This window comes from Buteo buteo, chromosome 11 (assembly GCF_964188355.1).
Source record: "Buteo buteo chromosome 11, bButBut1.hap1.1, whole genome shotgun sequence".
Lineage (NCBI taxonomy): Eukaryota > Metazoa > Chordata > Aves > Accipitriformes > Accipitridae > Buteo > Buteo buteo.
Window position 1 is genome coordinate 29,433,272 of NC_134181.1, and position 25,016 is coordinate 29,458,287.

Genomic DNA, 25,016 nt, shown 5'->3' on the forward strand with positions numbered 1-25,016 from the left:
GACACTTGCAGGGTTTGAGAGCACCTCGAGATGGCAGCTGCTGATCGCGTCTGTGGGCCTGGCAGGTAACAGGCTCCCGCTTCACACCTCCCCGCACCGATTCTAACAACCTTTGTTAGCGAAGTGACTGTTTGTCCTGGTTTCGGCTGGGATAGAGTTAATTGTCTTCCTAGTAGCTGGTACAGTGTTATGTTTTCGAGTTCAGTATGAGAAGAATGTTGATAACACACTGATGTTTTCAGTGGTTGCTTATTAGTGTTTAGACCAAGTCAAGGATTTTTCAGCTTCTTATGCCCAGCCAGCAAGAAGGCTGGAGGGGCACAAGAAGTTGGGAGGGGACACAGCCGAAGTGGCCAACGGGGTATTCCATACCATGTGATGTCATACCCAGTATATAAACTGGGGGGAGTGGGGCTGAGGGGGGGGATTGCTTGGGAACTAACTGGGCGTCGGTCGGCAAGTGGTGACCAATTGCATTGTGCATCGCTTGTTTTGTGTATTCCAATTCTTTTATTAGTATTGTCATTTTATTATTGTTGTTATTATCTTTATTAGTTTCTTCCTTTCTGTTCTATTAAACTGTTCTTATCTCAACCTATGAGTTTTACCTTTGTCCTTCTGATTCTCTCCCCCTGGGTGGGGGGGAAGCGAGTGAGCAGCTACATGGTGCTTCGTTGCTGGCTGGGGTTAAACCATGACACTGGTACACCCTGTGTGTCTTTCTGGACAAGTCCTTGTTCACCTGACATGGCTCCACGTGTGCCAGAAGGCTGTTCATAAGAGGAGAGCTGTCTGGAGTGTAGGAGAGTAGATAGCAAGAGGCTGAGAGAAACAGGGGAGTGACAGGCAGAAGAGCAGAAGAATGTGAAGAAATAAAGTCGTCCTGACAGCTGCAGTGTAAGTGTGCAACGTACAATTCTCGTGGCTGTCTCATACACATTAAATACGTGAGACAAAGGAACCAGTGTGCTCAGAGGACCCAATCTCACACCCTTACCTTACTGGAAAATTGGACCTTATTTAGTAAAAAAGTAATATAGCTGCTGTATTCTAAAAAGAAAGTTGTTGCTTATGCAATGACCGTATGCAATGAACTCTGCTTGAAAAATGCCATTTTCTAGCTGGTTTGGGGGAGAAGCAACCCAGAGTGTCTGTGAACTTGTGTTTTGTGGATAAGCTCTGCCAAGACCGCCCTGATAAAAGCCCGCAATGACTGCTTTCCTCTGGAAGTTTCAGTTCAATAACTCCTCCCATTGTACTGACTTTATCTACAGTATTTTACCCAGTGAAAAAGAACAGACTTCTCGGATCATAAAAAGCATTGAACTATGGTTTCTCTAACCCTCGTTTTCTGAAGAGGAAACATACATCTTGCAAACCAGGAAGGTGTTGGTAGACCAGTTTTATCTACTGAGGCCTTTCATTTTTTAATTGCAATGAGCCAGGCTGCCTTTCATTCCAAATAAACTGCTCAGCTCCTTTGTGGTAACAAACAGCTGGAACAATGCCATTCTTCAGCCGGAACGCGTCACCACCCAATTCAAAGACAAGTAAAAGGGTGCACGACTGAAGAGTTGTGTTGTGCATGGAAATCTGTGTGTCTGTGAAGGATAAGCAGAAAATGGCAAGAGAGGTGACAGAGAGCAGAGAGCAGAGCGGGATCGCAAACACATCCTGAACACTTTCTCAAAACTTGATCTTTGAAAAAGTCTTTTTATAAAATGTTTTTGAGAATGTATTAGAGAACACACATGCATTTCATGCAATTAACATTGGGTTTTATCACACTTCTAGGGTAGTATTTAGTTGCCTAAGCACAGACATCTTGACCCATGTGGGAGAGCCCTAAGGTGCCTGAGATATCCACTTGGTCCTGTGTGATCAACCATCCAGTCCTGTGCAAAATCCGCAGCTGGAGGCTGCAGGAGATACGCAGTTACCTAAAATGGAGCCAATGTCTATGTGTAGGCATCTGGTTTCCACTTCTCGGCACAAATACTTCATTAAACAATTATTCTCACTATTTTTAGGGAAGCTGAAACCCTAGCTAGGTCAGCTGCAAGTCCTTTCTTATAAATACTAAAACCTGTTAAGATTTCTAATACTTAGTGTCCTAGACTAAATCTGTGTGATAGTTGAACAACTCCCATCCACAAACTAAAGCATGTTTGATTTGTCATAGCTAAGGCCAAGCCTCTTGCATCACCTGTTGTTCCCTGACCTGAATTTGTACAACTGAATTCTTCTTCCTCACTGTAGCACTTTTCACCTGTCTTCATCTGAAATTGTCTTTCTTGATGTCAGGCCATTTCTCCAATTTGTCAAACGTGTTTTAAATTCTAATCGTGTTGAATGTCTCCTACTCATCTTCCTAGCATGTATTTCCTCTTTGTTTTCTCCTGCAGGCCTTTCTCTGCAAAGGATTCTTCTGTATGTGCAGGCATATGCACAAATAAACCGTCTCTTCCAATAGAAGGAGAAGACCTACAGGGATGGATGTGCCAGGGTGACAGTATATTTTTTCAGGTAAGTAACTGGGATTTTTGACAAACTAATCTCATTCTGTGCCTGAGGAGCGCCCACTCGGAAGCCCTACCAGGTCGCTAGAAGAGATCACGTACAGGAACTGTCCTTGGGTTCCCATTCCTTGTAATAATGTCATTTTCTGCCAAAATTGCGTGGTTCTGCCGCTCGGCAGGCTGGTGCCGTGGTCCCCAGAAGACCCTTTGCTCTCCTGCGGGGAGCGGAGGCACCAAACCCAACTGGCCTTGGCTTTCCTTGCGGATGCCTCCATCCTCTCCGCTTCCTTTTCGCCTCGTCCGCGATATCCCCCGAGGCTGCACCCTGCCGGGGGACCGGTCGTCCGTCGACCACCGATCCCCGAGGGGAGGAGGACCGCCAGTGGCAGGGGAGCCGAGCCCCGGTCCTGGCCAGGCTGGCAGGTAGCACCCCCAGAGCAGGGACGGGAAGGGGAGGGAGCCGCCGGCCGCGGCCGCCCCGCCGCCTCTGCCCGCCCCGCCGAGCCGAGCCGAGCCGAGCCGAGCCGTTCCCGTGCCGCTCGGTGCGGGCTGCCGGCCGCCACCGGAGCTGTCCAGCCGCCCGCGCCTGCCCGCCCGCCCGCCCGCCCGCCGCTCCAGCCATCCCCGCCATGCGAGAGCGATGAGAGCAGCTCCTGCAGAGGCAGCCCGGCAATGGAGGATGATTTATTCCAGCTGAGACAGCTGCCGTGAGTAGCACCGATAGGGGAGCGGGGACGCGCAGGATTTCTCCTCAGCGGGCTGGGGGGATATTGTGAATCCTGGTGATTTTTAAGGGAATTATTTCTAGGAAGTGGCTTAGGCCCTGGGAAGCAGGCCATTTTCCTTGTATAGCTGCCTGGGTTCAGCATCCTGGGGGCATGCAGGGATCCATTTGTTATATAAATTCGCTCAATTTTTAATTTTTGCATGAACTTGATGGTGGTAGAAATAAAGGAGGGGTGGAATAAAGCTGTGGAAGTGCCAAAAGATTTTTGAGAGGAAGCATTACTATTGCATTTGCAAGGCGGATTGCATCTGTAAATAACGTTGTGCTAGGGAAGGCATCTTCCTCGGCTTCCTCCTTCGTGCTGCGAACTGATTGCAGATCAGAACCTTTTTTGCAAAGGTGTGTTTGCAGTGAGTACCATCAATATTTGCTAACTGTATGTTTTGGAGAAGCAAACACTGCTACACGAGGAAAATGCTGTTATTTGTGAGGAACTCTTTGCTGTTGTGATGTGGTTGCTGGATCTGTGCAAAAAACGTGATAAAAGCATTGCTGCCTTTTAATATCAGTTATCTCCTTTCCTTTTCATGAATGCAAAATGTTTCCTTTAAAAACAAGTGCACTTCTCCTAATGCTCCATTATCAGGTGCTTTGGAACATATTCCTGTTTATAAATCATTGACTCTGCAAGGCAGGGAATAAATGCTTAAAGTTGATTTTGAATATTAATGAGCTTATGTCAATGACAGAGCAAACTGTCCCATGACATTTCTAATAAGTTGGAAAAATGGACATGAGCTCCAGTTGTTTTCACATACTTAGTTCGGATGCATTCAGCTGGTCAGGAAAAAGAATAAGGCATGATTTCATTAGGCCATTTTTCCCAATCTTTTTTTTTTCCAAAAAAAACCAAAACCAACCAAACAACAAAACACAGAAAAATGTTCTAAAGTACCTTTCAGTGTAGGTCTAATTAGACATACTTGGTGCTGTGAGATCTTGCAAACAAATGCAGCTCTCTGAGATGTCTCAGCTGTGAAGAATTTTGCAAGTATGGAACAGTAAATACCACTGTGTGGTTTTTTCTTCATTTGTGTCAATTTGTTTCATAGGTTCCTAAATCATAAACATATTTTTTTATCTCCTATGATGAGATTTGTGGCCAGATAGCTCTCTACTCAGATTGCCATTGAAGTATTTACAATTTTCAGATCAGTCACTGCCTTTGCATAGCATCTGGAACCATCATCTCCAAAGTGGTCAGTTCTGAAAGTCTACTTCAACAAATACTACAAAATAAGAAACAGTAATACAGGGGGGTTGTGATCCTGTACTTTAAAGTCAGGAAGGATTTTATTGGCAAGTTTATTTTTGCCTGTGGCTTACTAGGACGCTGAACAGTTACCAGCATAGTTTGTATCAATGGTTTTCAGTCATAATCCTGTGGAGGAATGGCACTTTAGACCTCCTGAAATCTAGGGAAAAGGTGTCCATATACTTCAATGAACTTTGCATCAGGCTTTGAGGCTGCTGAAGTTATAGTAATAGTCTTCCTTTAAAAAAATACAAACATAAAAGTTTACTTCCCGTATAGTTAAACCAGGTGTTCGTAAAGCCTTTGCAAATAAGATACGAATGGTACTTTGATATTAATTGCCCTTTGTAATAAAAAAGTAATCTCATGGGCATACAAATTTCAGTGTTTCTTTGCTGAGGGTGTGTATTTTATAGGTCATATGAGGATTATATCTTCAGTGACAATTTTAACGTGAGAGTATTAATTACTTTTGTTTGTCCTATAGGGTCAGCAAAAGAAAATTCAAACCAAGATAGTTGTATTGAGGTGAAAAAAACAATCAGATGAAGAAAATTTAGAATTGAGTTTCTCAATGGAACTAAATATGAACCTGAATTCAGACGAGTTTGGTTTGTTTGTCTTTTCTTATAACTGAGTGAAGGATCCTCTGCATACCCTGAATCAGAATGTGAGATAAACCCTAGTTTCACTGCAGTCAGTGTAGTTTTCTTGTTCATTTCAAAGAAGCTTGGGGTTTTGTTCTGTGTTCTTATGTTTAAGATCTTCAAATGTTATCTTAGAAAACAAAATTTGTGACTGTTGTTTGTCTGCCAAGACATAAAGGCCAGAGAAAAGCTTTCAGTTTCCTGCTGTAGATGAAAGCATTACTGAAGTAGTACAAGGAATATTTGCCCCACACAGATCTTGGAATGCCCTGTTTACCTGAAAAAATCATCCCAAAATGCCTCAACAGCCTGCAAAGCAGGCTGTCCCAAAGATGAGTGATAACCTCACAAAATGGTCACTGTACTTCTCTCTCTCTTTCTCCAGGTTACTGCCAGAATATCATTAGTGAATATGTGCAATTCCCCAGATGGGATGCAGTTAGGGAAATAATTTACGTGCCAGGACTGTGAGAAAACAAAACAATAATTTTTTGTATCCCTCTGCTTTATGTTTCTGCCACAGTGAAATCCTGAGCTGGACTGAATGGCTGGTCATGCCCAGGATTTCTCTCTTTGTAAAAAAACCCATGGGTGACTGAGATGTTCATTCCTCCATCCTCTTGTCCACCATTGGACTAAAATCCTTTTACAGGAGTTTTGTAGATTGCTCATCGTTTTGCCCTTATATTAAGTATTGATTGTGTCATCAGCACTTGTAAGAGAAAATAAGAGTTGAGGTCTTGCCAAATTTGAAAAGTCTTCCAGATCACCTTTAGAAATGTCACACATGCATGTCAGTTTGCTGCAGCTGCAGTTGGCAAGGATGCTGATAGTTTAGTTTTGCTGACCCTTAAAACAAAGGATTAAACTGAAGTTCAAGAGGCTCTCTGCTAATCTTTATTGTAAAATTAAGGTATTGGAAGTCAGAACAGATTGTAGCAAGACTAATTTAATCTATTCCAAAAAACTATTTCACTGAAGTCCAAGACATTGTCAGTTGCCAAGGTGAAAAATTTACGCTGATGTTGCAGGTAAAGTGAAGGAAGCTTGAGAAATTTGTTACATTAAATATGGTAGATCTGTTCCAAAATCTTTGTTTGGTCACAGGAAACTTAATTAATGGAAAATGGACCTTGTCTATATACATGAAGCATTGCACAAAATCACTCTAACCAAAACATGAAAGTTGTGTCAATTTAGCAAAGTTCTGTTTTCAGGTCTTACTCTCTCCGTGGCCTTGCTGCAGAGATTAGATGATTATCTCTCAGCTAGTGCCAGAAATTATATAAAATGCAGACAGCTGTGAGCATGATTACTCATGTGACAATCATCATCTCATATGCCAGGGTTATAACTGGCAGGCAGGTACACTCTTCAGTTTTGACTTGGACTTAATGAAAAAAGAAGTATCATTTCATTCACTTTCTTATTCTGTCCCTCCTCATTACCTAAGAGATTCAAAAAATGCACAGATGAACCAAGTATTGGAAATCAAATCGTTTCTTAAAATACAGGTATTTAATTAATTACATAATATTAAAGACTTTAAGACAAGAGATGAAAGCAGTCGTATTTATAGTCACAGAATCATCACCATAATGGAAAAAAATCAGTCAATTCACTGAATTATCATATGAATCTTACTTCACTAAGTAATGTTTAAAAATATGACATATTTCAGGAGTTCTGCTTCTCCTAAGACACAAATCACTCTTATGAAAACAATGTGAAAAATTGAATTTGGGCTCTTCCTACAAGGTCGAAACACCTGAAATTCAATGACACAGCTATGTCTAATTTGCAATAGAAGTCTAGGCACACAAAACATGGTTATCACTAAATATGTATCATTTTATCACATTTTTATAACCTGTATGTTTTTATAACTTTATAGTTAGCATGGTAACTATATTCTTTCTACAAAAATGATACCTATGTCACATAGCAATGTACTCTGCTGTTTTTCCAAAGCCAGTAGCAACCAAGAGGATAACATATCTAAAAGCAGATACAAATAAAAGTCACAGCATTCTCTGTGAATATGAAACGGAGACAGGAGGGTGGGGAGAAACCTTGCTGCTGTTTGACCAAATAGGGCTTCAAGACTAACCAAACACAGCTTTGACCTCGAAAAGCCTCACCAAAGTATTAATCCTTGTTTCTGTATTTTTAGGGTGGTCAAGTTTCGCCGCACTGGGGAAAGTTCAAGGTCAGATGAGGATGTCATTTCAGGAGAACATGAAATTCAGATTGAGGGTGTTCGGACAGAGCTAGAGCCTGTTGAGCTAGAGGATGGAGCTGCAGTGCCAAAAGAATTTGCCAACCCAACTGATGGTGAGTAGGTTTCTTATTTTCCTGTAAGGAGAAAGGTGTGGCCTCTTCATTCCAGTCATGTTGCAAGTGGGCTGAATACACTGGGTTTAGGGAAGCTAAAGATGCCCAGATAAAAGAAGGAAACAATAACACAGGCGAATTACGTTACACCTGAAAATCATGATGTAGTTACCTTGTTCTCTGAGGGATACTTTATGTGTTTGGTTTTGTATTACCAGTAATAGACCCTTTTAAGGAGTTGGGTATCCAGTTGTCACCACCTATTTCATACAGGAGGTTTAATGTAGTTTCCTTTAGAACTGACCAGTGCTACTAAAACATCGCCAAGTTTACTGGAGCAGTTACACGTGGCTCGCCTTCAAGGCTGAGCATGAAGCCTCTGCAGTGTTCCTGTCTCCTCCTTGCCTAGAGAACAAGAGAGACAGAAGGAATGTACATCCCAGCCTCTGCTTTCTGCCTAGCAGAGAAGTACTGACTGCCCTGAAGGCAACACCAATTTAGAAGATACGAGAAGTGTTGGTTTTTGTCTCAGCACAAGGCATACTAAAATTTTGTAGGATGACTGTTTTCCCAGGGACTTATTTATTAACATATTGATGCAATAGGAAGCCAGAATACCATGGAGTGAGCTCAGTGAGTTTCTCAAAAGATTCAGTGCACCAGTGCGAGTCTGCAGATATATGTAGAATTTCAGTTGGCACATCGCCCAAAAAAGTGCAAGTGATGCAACAGCACAATATGCTGAGCTTCAGTGCCATCACATCAAATGCCTGAGTTAAAGTCACAAACTGGGGTCTTATGACACCTCTGCTTCGTTTTACCAGTTAGATTTTGTTTCATTTCCTTTTGTTTTGTGTTTCTGTCTTTTGCTTTGTGAGGATGTCCAACTCTTAGCTAGATAAAGCTTTTCTTTGGCAAAAGTACTTTTTAAACTGCTGGAAGTGTTAAAACTTTGAGACTTTAATTGATTTAAACAACTTGAGTATCAAAATTTATTTTGTTGTATATTTCATTTTGCACTTGAGGTATCTCAGCTTCTTCAGATAGAACAAAGTAATAAAGTCATGATAATATGTGTGAAACAAGAACTGTCAGCATTTTTAATGAAAATATGTTTTAAGATACATGTCTTGGACAAATTCTCGTTTCAAATAATTACAGTTTGACTCTCCATGCAATAAAATATTCTCCTGCACTTTCCATCACTTGCATAGTATTGCTATGTGCTGTTGAACAGCTCATATACTTCTCACCAGAGGAAGCTGCGATTCAGTAGCTGGTGGAGTCACTCCCAGGAGTAATAGGCTGAACATGTGCTGGAGTCATTGGTGCTACACTGATATACTTCTATGTGAATAAAATGTTCTAGGAATATTTAGAATTATTTTGGCTTTAGCACAATTCCTGAAGAACACAGAGATTTTTCTGAGTAGGAACTGTATAAAAGCTAAGTAGCTTTCTGTTACATATTTTAGATCTCAGTAGATTACCCAGTTAATAAGTAATTGCATTCACAGAAAATGCTGCCTCAAGGGATGGCTCTTACTAGGAAAGGAATACACTTCTGCACTAGTATTGTTTTCTTTCTAGATACTTTCATGGTGGAAGATGCGGTGGAAGCCATTGGATTTGGAAAGTTCCAGTGGAAGCTCTCTGTTATTACTGGATTAGCATGGGCAAGTAATTGTTATCAATGTCAATTCCATGATCATCAGAGAATCTCAGTGATTTCAAATAATATAGCCATTGTCTGTCAACAAAAAGTCTCCAAACAGTTAATTGTACAATAAAGAAGGAATTTTACTTGAAATTCTGAAATGGCAGGTGGACTCAAACTTGTTATGTGGGGGTAATGAATAACTGGTTGATTTCTCTGTCTCTGAAGTTCTTATAAATCAGGGTTTGAAAAATCATTTTGATTCTCTACTTCAAATGCTTGTTTCAAATGGAAAGGATACTAGGCTATTCCTACAGAAGCAGATCTCAGTTTTCATGCAGTGATTTTACCATATTCATCCCATTAGCTACAGTCTCTGTTTTCTGTATTAATATTATTGTAATCTCAGTTTCAGGTGAACAGCAACCCAGTACTTCTAATTTTAACCTTGATATGAAGAACAGAAAGACAGGCTTTGTTTTCACTTTTTCTGCTATTTCTGAAGCACTATATGTTACACCTACTGTGGTGTATTTTAGGGTAATGATATCTGGAGCCTGTATTTACCAGCTATCATTTATGTATAAGGTTACAATCTGCTGTGCTTTAGATCTTAAGTCAGTAGTGGAATTTGGTCTACAGACGATCTATCAATATATTTGACACAAATCCAGAAGTAGCGTGTAAGGGAGAAAGGGAGTAATTTATAAGGTAATAAACAGTTCTGACTGAATCTGTGTGTAAAGGAGTTGAAAGCTCATCCCTGTAATATGCAATATGGAAGTGAACGAACCTGGATGACTGACCAGACGAGCCTCCTTGAAATCACCCACCGATAACTTTTGATTTGGTTCTTTGAATCCTCTCTCTGCTAATATTACTAAACATTATGACAGTCAGAAATTAGTTTAAAAGTGCACCTGTTGCATTTTTCTCTACACTGTGTACATCCACTATACCTTGCAAACATAACTTTTGTTTCACCTACAGAGTGGGAATGGCACAGAGCAGAAACAAGGTTAATTTCAAGAAGGTATATTTCTGACTGCTATGTCAACCTAATTTTCAGGCAGTTGTTTATTTTTGTTTCTTTTTTCCCCTTCTAGATGGCAGATGCTATGGAAATGATGATTTTAAGTATCCTAGCTCCTCAGCTTCATTGTGAGTGGCGATTACCAAGCTGGCAGGTTGCATTGCTCACATCGGTAGGAAAAAATAACTAGCAGCTCCTGTATTCTGTAAGGTTTTTCCACTCATTGTTGTTCAGATGTTATGCTTTATATCCCAAAGTTAAATCTGTTCATGGCCTTTGCAGATTGCCTTTGGCTCGGAAGAATATAGGAGTCATCTTTGAAAGCCAGAGCTTGAAGAAATGAAACTTAGTAAGAACTGAGGAAATTTTGCAATTTTCAGGTTCAAAGTTTCATGTAATTTCCAGGAAAATATATGAATTCACTCAGACTCATCCTAAAATTCAAACCATTTGATTAACTGAAAAAAAGCATTGGTCAATTTTTACTATCTTCCTTGAAAATTTTTCTCTTTCACCACATTTAAGCTTGCTTGTACATAGACTGGGAACCATGAGAGAGAGCAAGCAATTGCTTTTCAAGGTGGATCATCCAGTGATCTTTGCAAGCAGCACTCTTATAATACTACTTCTATGTATGGTTCTATGATGTTGGAAACATGCAGTGCCTTTAGGGATAAGACAACTAGTTTTGGGACCCTTCTCGCAGCATATGCCACTGTTGTAGGGCATGCACTTTAACTCCTACATTTCTTTTTCCTTTAGCTTTTGATGCCATTTGTGTTGTTGTGTAAACTGGTCAAAATGCTCAGTAGATTTAAGTCAGTTAAGATTATGTCCTTTCCCATACCTGAATGCAGCCAGCCCATCTGAAGGAGGGTCTTGTTCCTTCTTTCAGCTCAGCAAAATTTTATTATTGGCGAGCAAAATCAGAAGAAGGGGTCAGTGGACATCAGACAAAAGCTTTGATAAACAGAACTGCTTCTTACCCCACTTATTGCTTGAGCATGCACTTCTTTCGCAGACAAACTTCCTATGGTTTTAATGCGCTGATGGGGGAAACATGCTTGCGTTTTGCCATTACATTTACTGGGCAGGATTTCATTTCTCTCTCCACCTACAGAATAAACTATACTTTATGGTGTCACCTCTGAAGAAGGTACAATACATTTGACACCTCAGTCTTTTTTCAGAATTTTCTAAAGTTGTAAGATCTAATTTTATCTCCATTCAAATCTGAGACAACCTGCTGAGAATGGCAATAGGAGACTGGAGGTGAGCTGCCTGAGAAGTACTGCATCAGCACGGGGCTCCTAGAACAGCTCTGTCTTGCAGACCTCAAACAACACTACTCAGCTTTTATTCATGAATATGTTCATTGGAACTGGAGAACTCAGCATCTTCCAGGGCTGGACTCACAATGTGTATACTAAGAGAGTGCACGTTCCAGTGTCAGACTGGTTTGTCACTGGACGGATCTTTTAATTGCAAAGCTGACTTGAGGGGTGCCTAGTTTCTTCCCCTCTCCAACCCAGGCACTTGCTCCTGTCTTCACTTGCTTGTCCCCTCAGTAATGCTATGAAACTCTCAGTTGGCCCTTGCTGTGAAGCAGATGAAAAATCTTTTTGTGGGTTATGAAAACCCTTCCAAAAAAAAAACCCAACCCAGAAACAAGACAATGATTTCCATTTAGTGGCAAATTGTGCTCTCCAGTCATTTCTTATAATTCATTTTCTTACATTTATCAAAAGCTCAAAAATATTCAGCACTGATATAATTCAGTAGTTAACAAATTAACAGGTAAGATAAGGGCGAGGTGATGACAAGTATCCTGGCAGAGATTCAGTTTATTTATGTTGTGTTTAGATTCCCGACCTCAACAAAAGCAAGGCAACTACTGAAAATGGGCCCACCACGGGAAGAAGCTGAGAGACCTTGGCTTGAACAGTCTGCTGACACTCATCCCCATTCTCAGGCAATAGCAAATTCCCTTTCAGGTCAATGGAAGGGAAGTTAGGCTAATCCTGAGTGACTTTTGAAAAATCCCACTATATGAATAATTATCTTGAATAGTCTCTACTGCAAAAGAATTATACCCAGAACACCTGGACATTTTGCTCTGTTGTTACAGCTGAAATTTTCTAGTTTCGCTGTGAAGTTGTGTTCTTTATGCTGTCACACAGAAATTTTCACTTGTCTTGTTGTTAAGGGGAAGATTTTTTTCTGGTGTTTCATAGGTGGTGTTTGTGGGAATGATGTCCAGCTCCACCCTCTGGGGAAACATTTCAGACCAGTACGGGAGAAAAACAGTAAGTGTTCAGCTCCTACTAGAATAATATTTCTACAGTGTGGATGTTTCAGTGCATGATGTTCACAAATGTCATAGTCCAGATGTGTGAGGCAGAATTAAGCAGAGCCAGAAGTGACCTCCCATGAAATAGAAGAAGTTTGAAGCTCTACTTTACATTTTGTTAATTTGTGTTACAGCAGAGACTTTCTTTTGCTCATGCTTGTTTGTTAAATACAGGGCCTAAAGATCAGCGTGTTGTGGACGCTCTATTATGGGATCCTCAGTGGTTTTGCACCAGTGTATAGCTGGATCTTGGTGCTGAGGGGCCTGGTGGGCTTTGGGATTGGAGGAGTGCCTCAGTCGTAAGTAAATATTCACAAGTCCAAACTTTCTCTTTTCTATTTATTTTTTAGAAAAATGCTTATGTCAAATTGAAGACATGCTTCTGTTCCATTGTCCCAAACACTTTTTTTTTTCCTAAGTATTTTGGAACTTATATATTGAACTCTGAGAAGGCTTTGAAGATGCCTAATACATCACTGAGGTGAATCAGATTTACAATGACTTCTGTGTGAACAAGCTGGGCTCCTAAATGTAATGTGTTATATGCCTTAAGGCCTTTTAAGCTTCTCTCATTCCCTCAGGTAAACCCTGGTGAAAATGAGAGGCCCAAAGAGCCCACCCAGAAGTGGGTAAAACACAACAGACAGCATTTTGTAGCTGTGCCTAAACACTGCATTGCTAGATTGTATTGGCAGAGTCCATAAGGGACGGCATGGTCTTGTTGCAAGATGGGTCGTGACCTAAATACTAGCATTTAGAGGCAGAGCTGAGCCCTGACTCCTGATGGTAAACTGCAGATTATTGTTCAGTTAGAGCCTGAACTTTCACGTCTGAACCTGAGTTGAAATTCCAAAACCACACAGCCTAAACCTGGAGCACTGAAGATATATTGATGGCTCAGACACATTCCTAATAAGAAGGTACCATCAGGATATTAATGTGTCATTCCATTCACTGGAGAGGGGGGTCTCTAAATTTTCCACCTGGAATAAATAACTCTGCTCTAGGCTTTTAATTAAAAATGTAAAGGGAAGAATATAGCCATTCTTTCTCTGAGTAGTCTTTTATCCTTATTAATAATTGATATTTTGCCCCATGGAGGTGCTATTTCGGAGTAGTCAGAGTCTAACTTTGATTGATGGCTCATAGACTTCTTCACAAGGCCAGTCAATATCCTGTCTTTTCTATTGCCATTCCCAGATAAAAGATTCAGCGCTGAGATGGAACATCACAGTATTATTAATTTTCTTTTACTGCTCTCCTGCCCACCTTTGGAAGCTGCACAAAAGCGTAAAGTGTATGTAAAATTGAAAAGTCCTTAGCCTGCTGTGTATTGACCAACAGTGAGGCGGTTTCTGCCATGCAGTTCCAACTGAGCACAACTGGAATGAGCCAGGAGAACAAGAAAGACAAAGCATCAGAGTTAATAATGCCTTGTACTGCAAATACATATTAATGATGTTCCACAGAGCCCCAGCAGAACAGCTACAGCACAGCTAGCGCCATTTTACAGAGGGGTGGATAATGCACAAAGGCTATGTGACTTAATGAGAGACAAAGAAGAGCCGGTTACAGAACTCAGAGTGAATTCCATTGCTGCTGAGTCTGTTTGTTGTTCCAACCCTAATAGTGATTCCTTTGACAGAGGAGTAAATATGTATGAAGCAGGAAAAGTAGCTCCTTTCTAATATCCTTAAGTAGGCTATGTAACTTTGGATATGAGTGGCTGAATTTCAGTGGAATAACATGGGTATCTTTTTAGTTGTATATTCTGTAATGGGTATGAGAGAGAGATTTCTAAGAAAGGTGCTATTAAAAAGAAAGCATCCAGCAATAATAAATTAACTGACTATAGCAGATATCCCTCTGTCTATACTTAAGTAGGAACTGCACCTGAGAAGCTGTGGCCTCCTCTGGGAATTTTCTGTGAGATATTATCTAACGCTGAGTATGACTATTCATTCACAGTGCCAACATCCAGACTTGCAAAGATATGGAGTATTCTCTTAAGAAAACAGTTCTGTACAGCGTTAATCAGCTCCTATTTTCTGCTGCGATATATAGGGGACTGCTCTACATTTCATTGTGTGATTTTACTTCCTTCTCCTCTTAATCACTGATTTAATATAATATTGTGTGCAACTTTGTACTTCGATGAACTGAGTTCTGGGAAGCTACTCAGAGATCAATCCGCCATTTGTCAAGTTAGTAGGAGTTTTGTCACCAACATCAAAGAAAGCCTAAGGAGTTTAGAGGCAGAAACAGAATGAGTCAATGGAATGCAAACAGAGTAGGAGCAAAGAACAACAAGTCTTACCAGATGGTTTGAAGAAGACGAGAGAGCCTTGACTGGCTGCTGGCCCTTGTGTTCATCCTCAGGAAATACTCACAGAGAAGCTGTACCATTACTCTTTGGCACAGTCATGAAACAAAGACTCTGCAGAGTTAGATGATTTCTTTTTGAATTCCCACAATAAAAGAATGCAAATTATTTTATACCAGTACCAGAATCAGACCTTGAAAGTATTCACCTCTTGGAGAATTGAAACTTGGCAGAGTAGACTGATATGAAATTCTCTGAGCCAGTTGTGAAGCCCTGAAGAAATACTTTACCCAGCAAGAGTTTGTGTTGAATGCTGATGGACCACACTGAAAATAATGGGCATAATGCGTGTCCCAGTCCAGAGCAGGGTTGAGAAAACATACACATCAAGAACTGCTACATTTAGCTAACAACTACAGGGTTACAAAATCACACGAACAGAGCAAATTCTGTCCTCCATTGCAATGATGAACTAAAGGGGTTTTGTTCTGATGGAGAAAGGGGAGTCTGAACCAGTGTCCACAGTCTTGCTGACTCTGAGGGCTAGGAAGGGTTTTGCATTACTACTATGGGTTTGGCAATTTTAATAAAAGGCAAACGAAATGTTTGAACCTCTGTCATTGTGCTAACGTAGCATTTTTCTTAATGTGCTAACATGACATTTTTCTCAATGTTCACTCTTTACAGGGTAACCTTATATGCTGAATTCCTTCCAATGAAAGCCAGAGCAAAATGCATTTTATTAATAGAGGTGAGCAGTGTAGCTATGCATACTGGTGCCTAGAGGGACAAACTCTGCTGTTGGTTACATCCATTCAATCCTACTGACAAGAAATCTCACACATAGCTGCAGTCAAATCTTGATTGTCCAAGTTAGTGTGGAGCTGAGGTTAACCTTATACACTAGTACTAGCTCAGGTCCAAAAGCAGCATGAAGCATTCATGTAATGCTCCACTCTTTTTGTTGAATATGTCTTTTTGCAAATTAACTTGCATCCAGTGCTGCGTAAGTTACTACTGTTAGCACACGGTGGGGCATTTGGATGTCACCTAATTTCATGGTGAAATTAATCTACAACTCAGTAATGGATAGTGGAGAACTGGCTGTTCAGTAATTGCAGGGCTAAATTCAGCTCCCCATATTCAATCCAAATGTATCAAAGTCACAGAGAGCAGAATTTTGCCTTATAAATATTTTAAGGCAAAATTTGCAGCCCTTTAGTGGATGGTTGAAGGGTCAGAAAACAGTACTATTACTTGTGTGCACCAGTCAGTTTGGAAGGAGCATCCTTGTGCAATACCTCACCAAATTGAAACAGCTTCTCAATGCAAAACAAGTCTTCTAGGATATCTGCTGGCTAGTCCTACATTCAGTGGATTAAATAGAGTTCAGTAGATGAATTACTCCCTTCTGTGTCACTTTTGTTCTGCCACAGTTGGGCTGCCTCTGAGCAACCCGAGGTTAGAAATATATTCTGAGTGTTAAATAATGAGCTAAGCAGATTCATAATCTAAAGGAGAATAATCCTGCATGGATGGGATATGCAAGAGGATGCCAGCTCCATTATTTGCTAAGAAGGTATCAATTCCTTCTTTTATCTACAGGCCAAACTCTGTGGCTTTGGTAAGGAAAAAAAATACCATAAATCTCATGGTGGTAGCTGGGAATAATACTCATAGACAGATACATTAATAGCCATTTTGCTTAAGAAATACCATGTGATGAGTCTATTCCTTATGAGAAGCTACCTACAGTTAAACATGAGTGTCTAGAGAAAGGCAATGCTAGGGTTTCAGAAATGAACATTTTAGCTTCTGCAACATTTAAACAAATCCCCTTAAAATGTCTGGACTCTATTTCAATACAGTGGTGCATATTTGAAATGTCTTTGGCATTTCTCTCTCCAGCTGTCCCTAGAGAGCGCATCTTGGAATGTCACAAAGAAGGAGGCCTTAACAGCACTCTTATTCTCATTTGTGACTGTTTGTTTTCCCTTTGGCAGGTCTTTTGGGCCATAGGGACTGTGTTTGAAGTCCTCCTAGCAGTGTTGGTGATGCCCACTCTTGGCTGGCGGTGGCTTCTCATTCTTTCTGCCCTCCCACTTTTGCTCTTCGCTGTCCTATGTTTTGTAGGTATTCTTTCAAAGATGAATGTGTGTTCCATCAATCTAGCACTTCTCTACCTGATTCTGTGACCTGATTGAAGGAAATCATGACAGTTTTAAGCTCTCTGTTGATGTCTTCTTTGAAACATCTGAAATAATGACAAAAATGCTGTTGTTTCAACAGGGTGCTAGTAAAAACATTCCAGTGAGAGCTGTGTTTATGTGACTGTAATTGCTGGAGGACAATGGTGGGCTGGAATTTTGTGAAACCAAATCAGGCCTGGAAACCTCTCCAGTTTAATGACTTTGTTTCAACTAAGCTCAGTGGAATCAACATTTTATTAAAAGTTGTTGCTATTTCCCTGATTGCTCTTTAGATTTTCAAATTATTTTGTCAAAATCATAACTTTTATAATTACTGTCCACTTACTTAAAAAATCCACTCAAATCAGGGGTAAAATCTGCAAAGTGCAGGTCAAATTCTAAAATAAGATGTATATGAATTAAACCTGAGCTTCAGTGCACTATTAGGTAATATATTTGCCAATCATTCAGTCTTCTCAAAGATACATGTCCTTGTCAAGTTGTTTAGCAGCTCTTATTATTCCTTAGCCACTGACATTGTTTTTCAGAAATACCTCCAGTTATACAGGTGCTAACATGCTTGTTTTTAAAAGGAGCTTAAAAATGCAAATTTTTGAATGCCTAGAGCATCTTGTTATCTGCCCTGGATACTTTGCCTTTCCTACTGATAAGGTATAATGTAAAGAACCTGCAAAAATGCCTAACATTTCTCAAGAATAAAACCAAGGTAACAGAAGGGAAAGATTTTAGACTGGAGTTCTGACTTCATCGTGAAAGTAGGGTTTTGCAGTTTCTTAAAGCCTAATGAGGAGTTTGACATTTGGCAGAAAGATGTTCTCTGAATTGTTAAAGATCAGTTCTGTAATCCTTTTTTGTGTGAGTAGTCTGCTGGAGTCACTGAGATTTCCCACTGTAAGCCCACAAAGAAAATCCCCAGTTTGTTTATTGCTGTCTTTCTGACATCATTGTGTGTGTGATCTGCTTTGCTCTCTTAGTGGCTGCCAGAAAGTGCCAGGTATGATGTATTATCTGGAAATCAAGAAAAAGCAATTGCCACTTTAAAGCGGATAGCAACAGAAAATGGAGCTCCAATGCCTCTGGGAAAATTAATTATTTCCAGACAGGTATGTACAGGTAACAGGCACATTAATAACGTGGGATACAATGAAACTGGGCTACATTCATATTTAATTTTATAAGCAAATAATCAATATTAATTGTAATATCTCAACCAGTAATAAAAAATGTGAGAGATGGTCATATATGTCTCTTTCACAGTGAGGAGGAGTTAGTTTCTCATTTTTATTTACATGGAAATCCTGAAAGTGAAAAGGACCTTTAAAGTGGGCATTAATGTTATTTAACCTCACTCTGAGACCCTATTATTAAAGAAAATCAAACCTTGAGGCTACTGAAGAACTCAGATCAGAATTCCCAGATCTAAACTCACAAGACAAGATGGAATTTGACTCTTTAGCTGTACCTCATTTTTAATCTAATCCTGATTTTCTGGAGTGGGAAAGCTGCAAGCTCCTATTCAGTCCTAATGCATGGAGTAATTCAGTCTGAGCTGCATATTACTGTATGAATTGCATTGGATTGTTTTTCATTTCAGCTTTATATGGCCAACTTTTCAGCACTCCTGTCAACATATAAAGCAGCTCTGCATTTACAGAACAAAGAGCAGATTTTTATAAGAAAAGAAAGTTACAAAGTTAGCCAGCCAGGAAGGACAGCAGAGGGAGACCTGTGGATTTGAACAAGAGCAAAATTGTAAAGCTAGGCAGGAGCCTGCTGGTAATGACAGCGTCTTACTAATCAGAGATGAAGGTTTGATTGTCTAAGGTCTGGATCACTGAGGATTTGAGCTCCTGTGCATTTCACAAATGCTTGGTTCAGTCAGGGTAGTTTTGATGGGCTGTGCAGGAACACTCTCCAGGTTTTGGATGGTTTTGTTTTCAGGGTGGGGCGGGAAAGTACTTTTCCCTGACCACAAGAGTATGGGCTGTGCCCTCCACTCACTCTCTAAGAACCAGGCAGCTTAAAAGGAGTCTGCTTGCAGGAGGGCTGCTTCTAGTTCCTCAGTACCTCACCCTAGATCAGTAGCCCTGAGGGGCTGCTCTAATTTACGGGAGCTGGCTGTGGGCCAGATGTGGATCGGCAAAGTTATGCTCTACCTCTTTCCAGCTCCACCTTGTTCTGACAGATCCTCACCTTCCTTGTGGAGGGGTAGTGTGCCCTGTGCATGAACTGGTTTTGGTAACATTATGCTCCTGGAGAATTCCCCTTGGCAGAGGAATTCTTTACTTGGAACCCAGCTCCAGTGTGGCTCCTACAACCTGAAGATCCCTCAACTGAAAGCAAACGCTTATCATGAGATAACCTGAGTACATAGTACTGTGTCTTGTATTACCCCTTGTCGCTCTGCATCTTCCAGCCCAGGACCTGTGAGTGCCCTGATCGTGACTTCTGCTTGTTTTCAACAGGAAGACCGAGGAAAAATGAGGGACCTTTTTACGCCTCATTTTAGATGGACCACATTGTTACTCTGGTTTATATGGTAAGAGGAAATACAAATGGCTCGATGCCAGCACAATTCTAAATGGTTTTTAATGGAGGTGTTTTACAGTATCACTAAAATACAGCAACTTCCTGCTCAAAAAAATACCCCAGCCTGTATTGATTTGTAATATATTAAACCACCCAATCACTAGCATTCTCAATCTAATTGGCCTTTCATTTTCTAAATGCTGATAGGAAATAGCTTTGAGGTAGCACTTAGTGGAAGTCCTCACACAGTGGGTTCAATTTTGATTCATGTTGTTTACTATATAGGTTTGACCAGCTGAGACTTCCTCTCTCATTTTCTTCCTTGCAGGTTTTCCAATGCTTTTTCATATTATGGGTTAGTTTTATTAACTACAGAGTTCTTCCAAGCAGGAGACGTCTGCAGCAGTGAGTACTAATCCATTTTTTCTTTTTTAAATATACCCTGTTAAGTGGTGGAATATCTTTTATTAGATCACCTTCTGCTGTTAGTTTGGAAAGGACTGTGGCTGCCAGCCTGAATTTTAAGGCATCCACTCAAAGGGTTACTTATTTTAAACATTTCTAATAGACTGTTCCTCATCTCCTGCACAATGCAGAGAGGTCCTGCAGTGTCTCTGAGCCCAAAATGTAAAACAGCAAGACAACCTTCAAGGGAGACCTGTTAGAAAAAATATCTGTTCTTCTTGAGAAAAAAGTGATTGAATAAATGTAGTTTCCAGATTTGACAGGCCTAATTAGTTAGATAGAGATAACTGCTGCTGCTGTGGAGCTACCAGGTTCTCAAGATGTGAAGACCTGCTGAGAAAAAAGATAATGTTGCGAAACCATCACCCTTTTTGTTGCAGATTTTTGTGTTTAAAAAAAAAAAAGTGCTTTGACCACACTTGAAAAGTTTGATTCCCCAGGGGAGGCATGCATGTATTCAGAACACTTGTAATTAGTGGAAACTGATAGTTGGAAAATTATAGAAAGAGGATGGGTAGTACTGGGAGAAGGCATAGATCCTGAGCTTGTACAACAGTGTATTAGCTATTTGAGAGGTCTAACTCTGGTTAGCCTCCACAAAGGAGCATGCACCCTTTAAAAATACTTGTTTTTACAAAGGCACAGTATTATTCAGTCTTCTCAAAGTATAGATGAAGTGTTAGTATCCCAATTTATGTAGGGAGAAACTGAATTATTGATGTTAATCCCGTTCACTGTTATGAGCCCTGGACTGAAAAATAACTAAGCCTGTACAGCTGATAGGGAAGTGTAAGTTTTCATTCCGATAGTGATGGTTGCCGAGGTAAGACATCCTGCCACAAATAAGATTATAAACTGTTCAGTTTCAGCTGTATCTTCCAGGTAGAACATACCTGCTGTGTGGCAGGGTATTTTCAGTACATCCCTTCTATCAGTTTCAGCAGTAAGAGTGATAAAGAAATTGCAGGAGTAAAGGAAGGTAAGCAGAGAAGAGATTACTTAAAATATATTAAATACTTGTTTTTTTCTTTTTCCTCTCACAGTATCCAGTAGAAGACAAGAAGTTAAAGCAAAGTGCAGCCTGACCTGTGAGTATCTGACAGAGGAAGACTACACTGACCTGCTCTGGACAACCCTGTCAGAATTCCCTGGTAAGTGCCAATAAGAAGCAACAGTTCTTCAGGGCCAGTGGCTCAGTGTGATTGGAATGGGCCCTGGTACAAGCAATGAAATGGGCTCTTCTGTCTGGCCTAATGCCAATGTATTTCCTCCAGCTCTGGAGCTCCTTGCTTGGACTACTTGATATATGCAGTACACACAGTAGGTGTAGCTCTCTTCACTGCCCATGTGATCACTACAGATAAAATCACTAGTAATTGCTTTGTGAAGCTATAATGGCCCAAGCAACATATTAGGCATTCAGAGGAAGAGTAACAATTAGATCAAAGGGGCAGAATCACTTGAACTTTTATCCATAAATGACTTTCCAGAACTATTTTAAAAGGATGGTGGGTATAGTGAATCAATGGAGAACTTGCTCCCTAAAGCTCTGTGTCCAGCCTCAGTCAGGATTTTCAGATAATTTCAGTGAATTTCAATGAACGGTCTGACTTAGGACAAGTAAGATATTTGGTGTGTAATAGCCATTGTTTCTTCAGGTGTAGAAGATGATCTCTCAGTATTACTAGTTTGAAATAATACTGTGAGGCAGTGGTCAGGTTATTTTCACTGTTCTAGATTATAGTTGCAGGGACAAATGCTCAAAGAGAAGCCATTTAATTGGTGAAAAGTCTGTGACTGATAAATATGCATATTTGCTACCTAATAGGATGACTGTCCTGTGTAACAGTCATTCTGGGAAGGATGTCAGTGGACAGTGGACAAAAGAGAGAGTATGTACTCTTGGACTGATGCTATAGCTGGTAGGACTGATTTGATCCTGATACATACTAAGGCAGGAGTAAGAAATATTGACAGGGATAACTCTGAATATGACACTGGCAACTCTGATGCTTGAATAATCTCCACACTTGGTATACCTCAGCTCTTGAAAGGATCTGGAAAAGTTGCATAAGAGAGGATGTTTAACACTGTGAGACTTACAGAGCTTGATCTATTTCCTTTGTCAAAGAGCAGGTGAAAAATAATTTGATGGCAGCATATAAATAATGCAATGGAAAGAAAATACTAAGTTCTAAAGAGCCCTTAAATCTAGCAGTAGGAAGATTAGCAGGGAACAATAGTCAGAAGTTGAACGAAAGATATTCCAATGACACATAAGGCAGGCATTTTTAGCATCCACATTGGTAACCACTGCTATAATCAGTGGTTAACAGATGTCAGAGTTGATTGCTCACTCCTACGTCAGCCTGTAGCCCCTGAGTGTGTGGGCATGTGGATGTGTGGACCAGTGGGGTAGTGAACATGGAGCAAGACTCACCAGCTGGGACACAGAGCTTCTGTTTTCATGTGGCACAAATGGCTGGGGCAATCTATTCTACACCCCTAGCTGATGCCTCTGCCAGCAAAGTATTTTAAAGAAAGAGAGAACAAAATTTCAAATCTAAATAACCCAGCCTATTTTAAAAGCTAGCTGCTGCAGCCTGCACCTTTGCTCAATTCCCAACAGTCAGCTTGTCTCCTTCTACAGGTGTGTTAGTAACACTATGGATTATTGATCGGATAGGCCGCAAGAAAACCATGGCCCTGTCCTTTCTGGTCTTCTCGTTTTGCAGTCTTTTGCTGTTTCTCTGCGTTGGAAGGTAAGTAAAACACGGTGAACAACTGGTATATCTGATTCATCCATGTTCTCTCTTGATTATGGCAGGAGAACTGTAAGTGGTGGTTTGAAAAGCCATGAGATGGTCGTGCTCAACTGGAGAAAGAATTAAGGATGGTATTAGGTTTTCTCACCAGATTTTGGAAGGAAACTAAAAGAAGCAGGAGAGGAGAAATCCTTCACTATAATTTTGCAGACAGAGCAATCCAAAGGGGAAAATAAGAGCTTATGTCTGAGTAGGAGGTAACCACTGGACAATTTTTAAGATCGGATCTGATGTCATGAGCCTCGGTAGCTGGTTCATGTACTGCTCTCTGCCATTCAATACCTATGTTTCCCCAGGCTGATTGTACCAGGGCAGTGCTTCACAGCCAAGCCCAGTCTCTGCCTCCCACTCAGATGTTCTGACTGCTTCACTTGTCGTGGGCTCTTGGTGGTCTCAGTGCTATGGCACAGTTATGTGAGAAGCAATAGACACAGACTGGCACAACCTTGAAGTTGTATACAGAGTGGCTGGTGCAGCTTGATGCTGGCATTGCAGATACATGGGGCCCAATTTTCAAAAGAACTTGGCTTCACATTTCTGTATTGTTCAGTATCTGTCCTTCATGCAGAGTTTCCAGATAACAACTCAGTTGGCAGCTCTACCCTTGAATCTTAACAGTACCAAATTTCCAGCTGAGCTCTGAGAGTCTGCCTCTGACTGCATCTGGCCTTCATGTCACATGCATGCGACAATTTCTGTACCTTGGGGCTGACGAACAAGGAAATGACCTAACAGCCAGAGGAGAACTCTGAATTTAAACATTTTCAAGCACTGTACAAAACCTTACAGTACAGAAACCTTGTAAGAAGAAACCTTACAACGCTGCAAATATCCAGGTTTTACATAGGTTCATGTCTTTTAAACAGGAAACCTGCACTCTTATTTCCTTCTCATGTGTGCCATTTTTTTGTTAGCACCATTCATAATGTGGAATATATTTTTCTTATTTAGATAAGCTTAGGCATTCACTGCTTATTTCAACAGGCCACAGCTGTCAGTTAGAACGAATACACTTAGAAGACTGATGTGATTGTGGGAATGCAGATTGTTTGGCATCATTGTTATATTAAAGGTCCAGAAAAAATACAAAGGGTTCATTAAAAAACAAAAGAAATCGTTCTAACAAATTTAGCATTTTTATTGCACTTGCCTCCAAGTTAAACAAACAGATTGTACAGAACAATCCCAAACACTGCTCTCCTTTTTATTCTCACAGAAATGTTCTTACTGTGCTGCTCTTCATTGCAAGAGCTTTTATTTCAGGAGGATTTCAGGCTGCTTATGTTTACACTCCTGAGGTAAGGAGGTTGTTTTTGTAATGAGAATATTTAAGGGGAGTGAGAACATGGCGGGAAAGTCATTTTTATGACCTCTTCACAATGGACCTTACCCCAGATATGAGTTGATGATCTCATTGTCATTGTCTAACAGAACTTGCTGTAGTACCACTTACTAATTTCCATTGATTTAGGAGACTGGAAGGAAGAGAGCTTCCCACTACCGTTAATGGGTTGATGCTTTGTTCACAGGTTTATCCAACAGCCACGCGTGCTTTGGGCCTGGGAACATGCAGTGGAATGGCCAGAGTGGGAGCCCTCATAACCCCGTTCATTGCACAGGTAAAATCCCTTCTCCTGAGACTGAAGGCACAGGAAAGTGATGGAGAACCTGCTTTTCTACTGTAAGGGCCAAACCAAGGACAATCTGTGCATGATGTGTTGAAGGAGGGTTGTTGTTGCCTGTTCCTTGAACAGAGTTCAGGCTCATCTCTGAATTTACCTCTTGCTCCAGAGCTCCATATGTTGGGGGATAGATAACCAAGAAGCAGGCTGCTGGATGGATGGGAGGACACCTTGGAAGCCACCGCCTAGAGATGGGATTTGTGAGAGGCAGGGACTTTCTGTGCATGGTGCAATGCTGCCTTTCTCTTGAGATCCCAGGCTGAGGTGCTGGGGGCTACAAACCTCCAGGGTATGTGGAAAGAGCTAGACAGGGAGTTTGGGGGAGCCAGGCTCTGCAGGGACAGGACTCAGAAGACAGTGTCAGAAGCAGTGGCTCTGCAGAGGGCTAGGTAGAAAACTT

General features: G+C 40.8%; 1 protein-coding gene across 1 annotated transcript in view; it reads left to right on the forward strand.

Moving 5' to 3' along the window:
• Positions 1-30: 30 nt before the first annotated feature.
• The window catches only part of SVOP (SV2 related protein), a 29,211-nt gene continuing 4,225 nt past the window's right edge, over positions 31-25,016 (forward strand). The window contains exons 1-14 of the mRNA XM_075039680.1: positions 31-65; positions 7,382-7,542; positions 9,133-9,218; positions 10,306-10,404; positions 12,467-12,538; positions 12,757-12,881; positions 15,593-15,656; positions 18,090-18,218; positions 19,581-19,654; positions 19,973-20,049; positions 21,153-21,260; positions 22,760-22,871; positions 24,151-24,232; positions 24,464-24,553. Of these exons, the coding sequence (XP_074895781.1) occupies positions 31-65; positions 7,382-7,542; positions 9,133-9,218; positions 10,306-10,404; positions 12,467-12,538; positions 12,757-12,881; positions 15,593-15,656; positions 18,090-18,218; positions 19,581-19,654; positions 19,973-20,049; positions 21,153-21,260; positions 22,760-22,871; positions 24,151-24,232; positions 24,464-24,553 (1,314 nt within the window). The remainder of the gene's footprint in view (positions 66-7,381; positions 7,543-9,132; positions 9,219-10,305; positions 10,405-12,466; positions 12,539-12,756; positions 12,882-15,592; positions 15,657-18,089; positions 18,219-19,580; positions 19,655-19,972; positions 20,050-21,152; positions 21,261-22,759; positions 22,872-24,150; positions 24,233-24,463; positions 24,554-25,016) is intronic.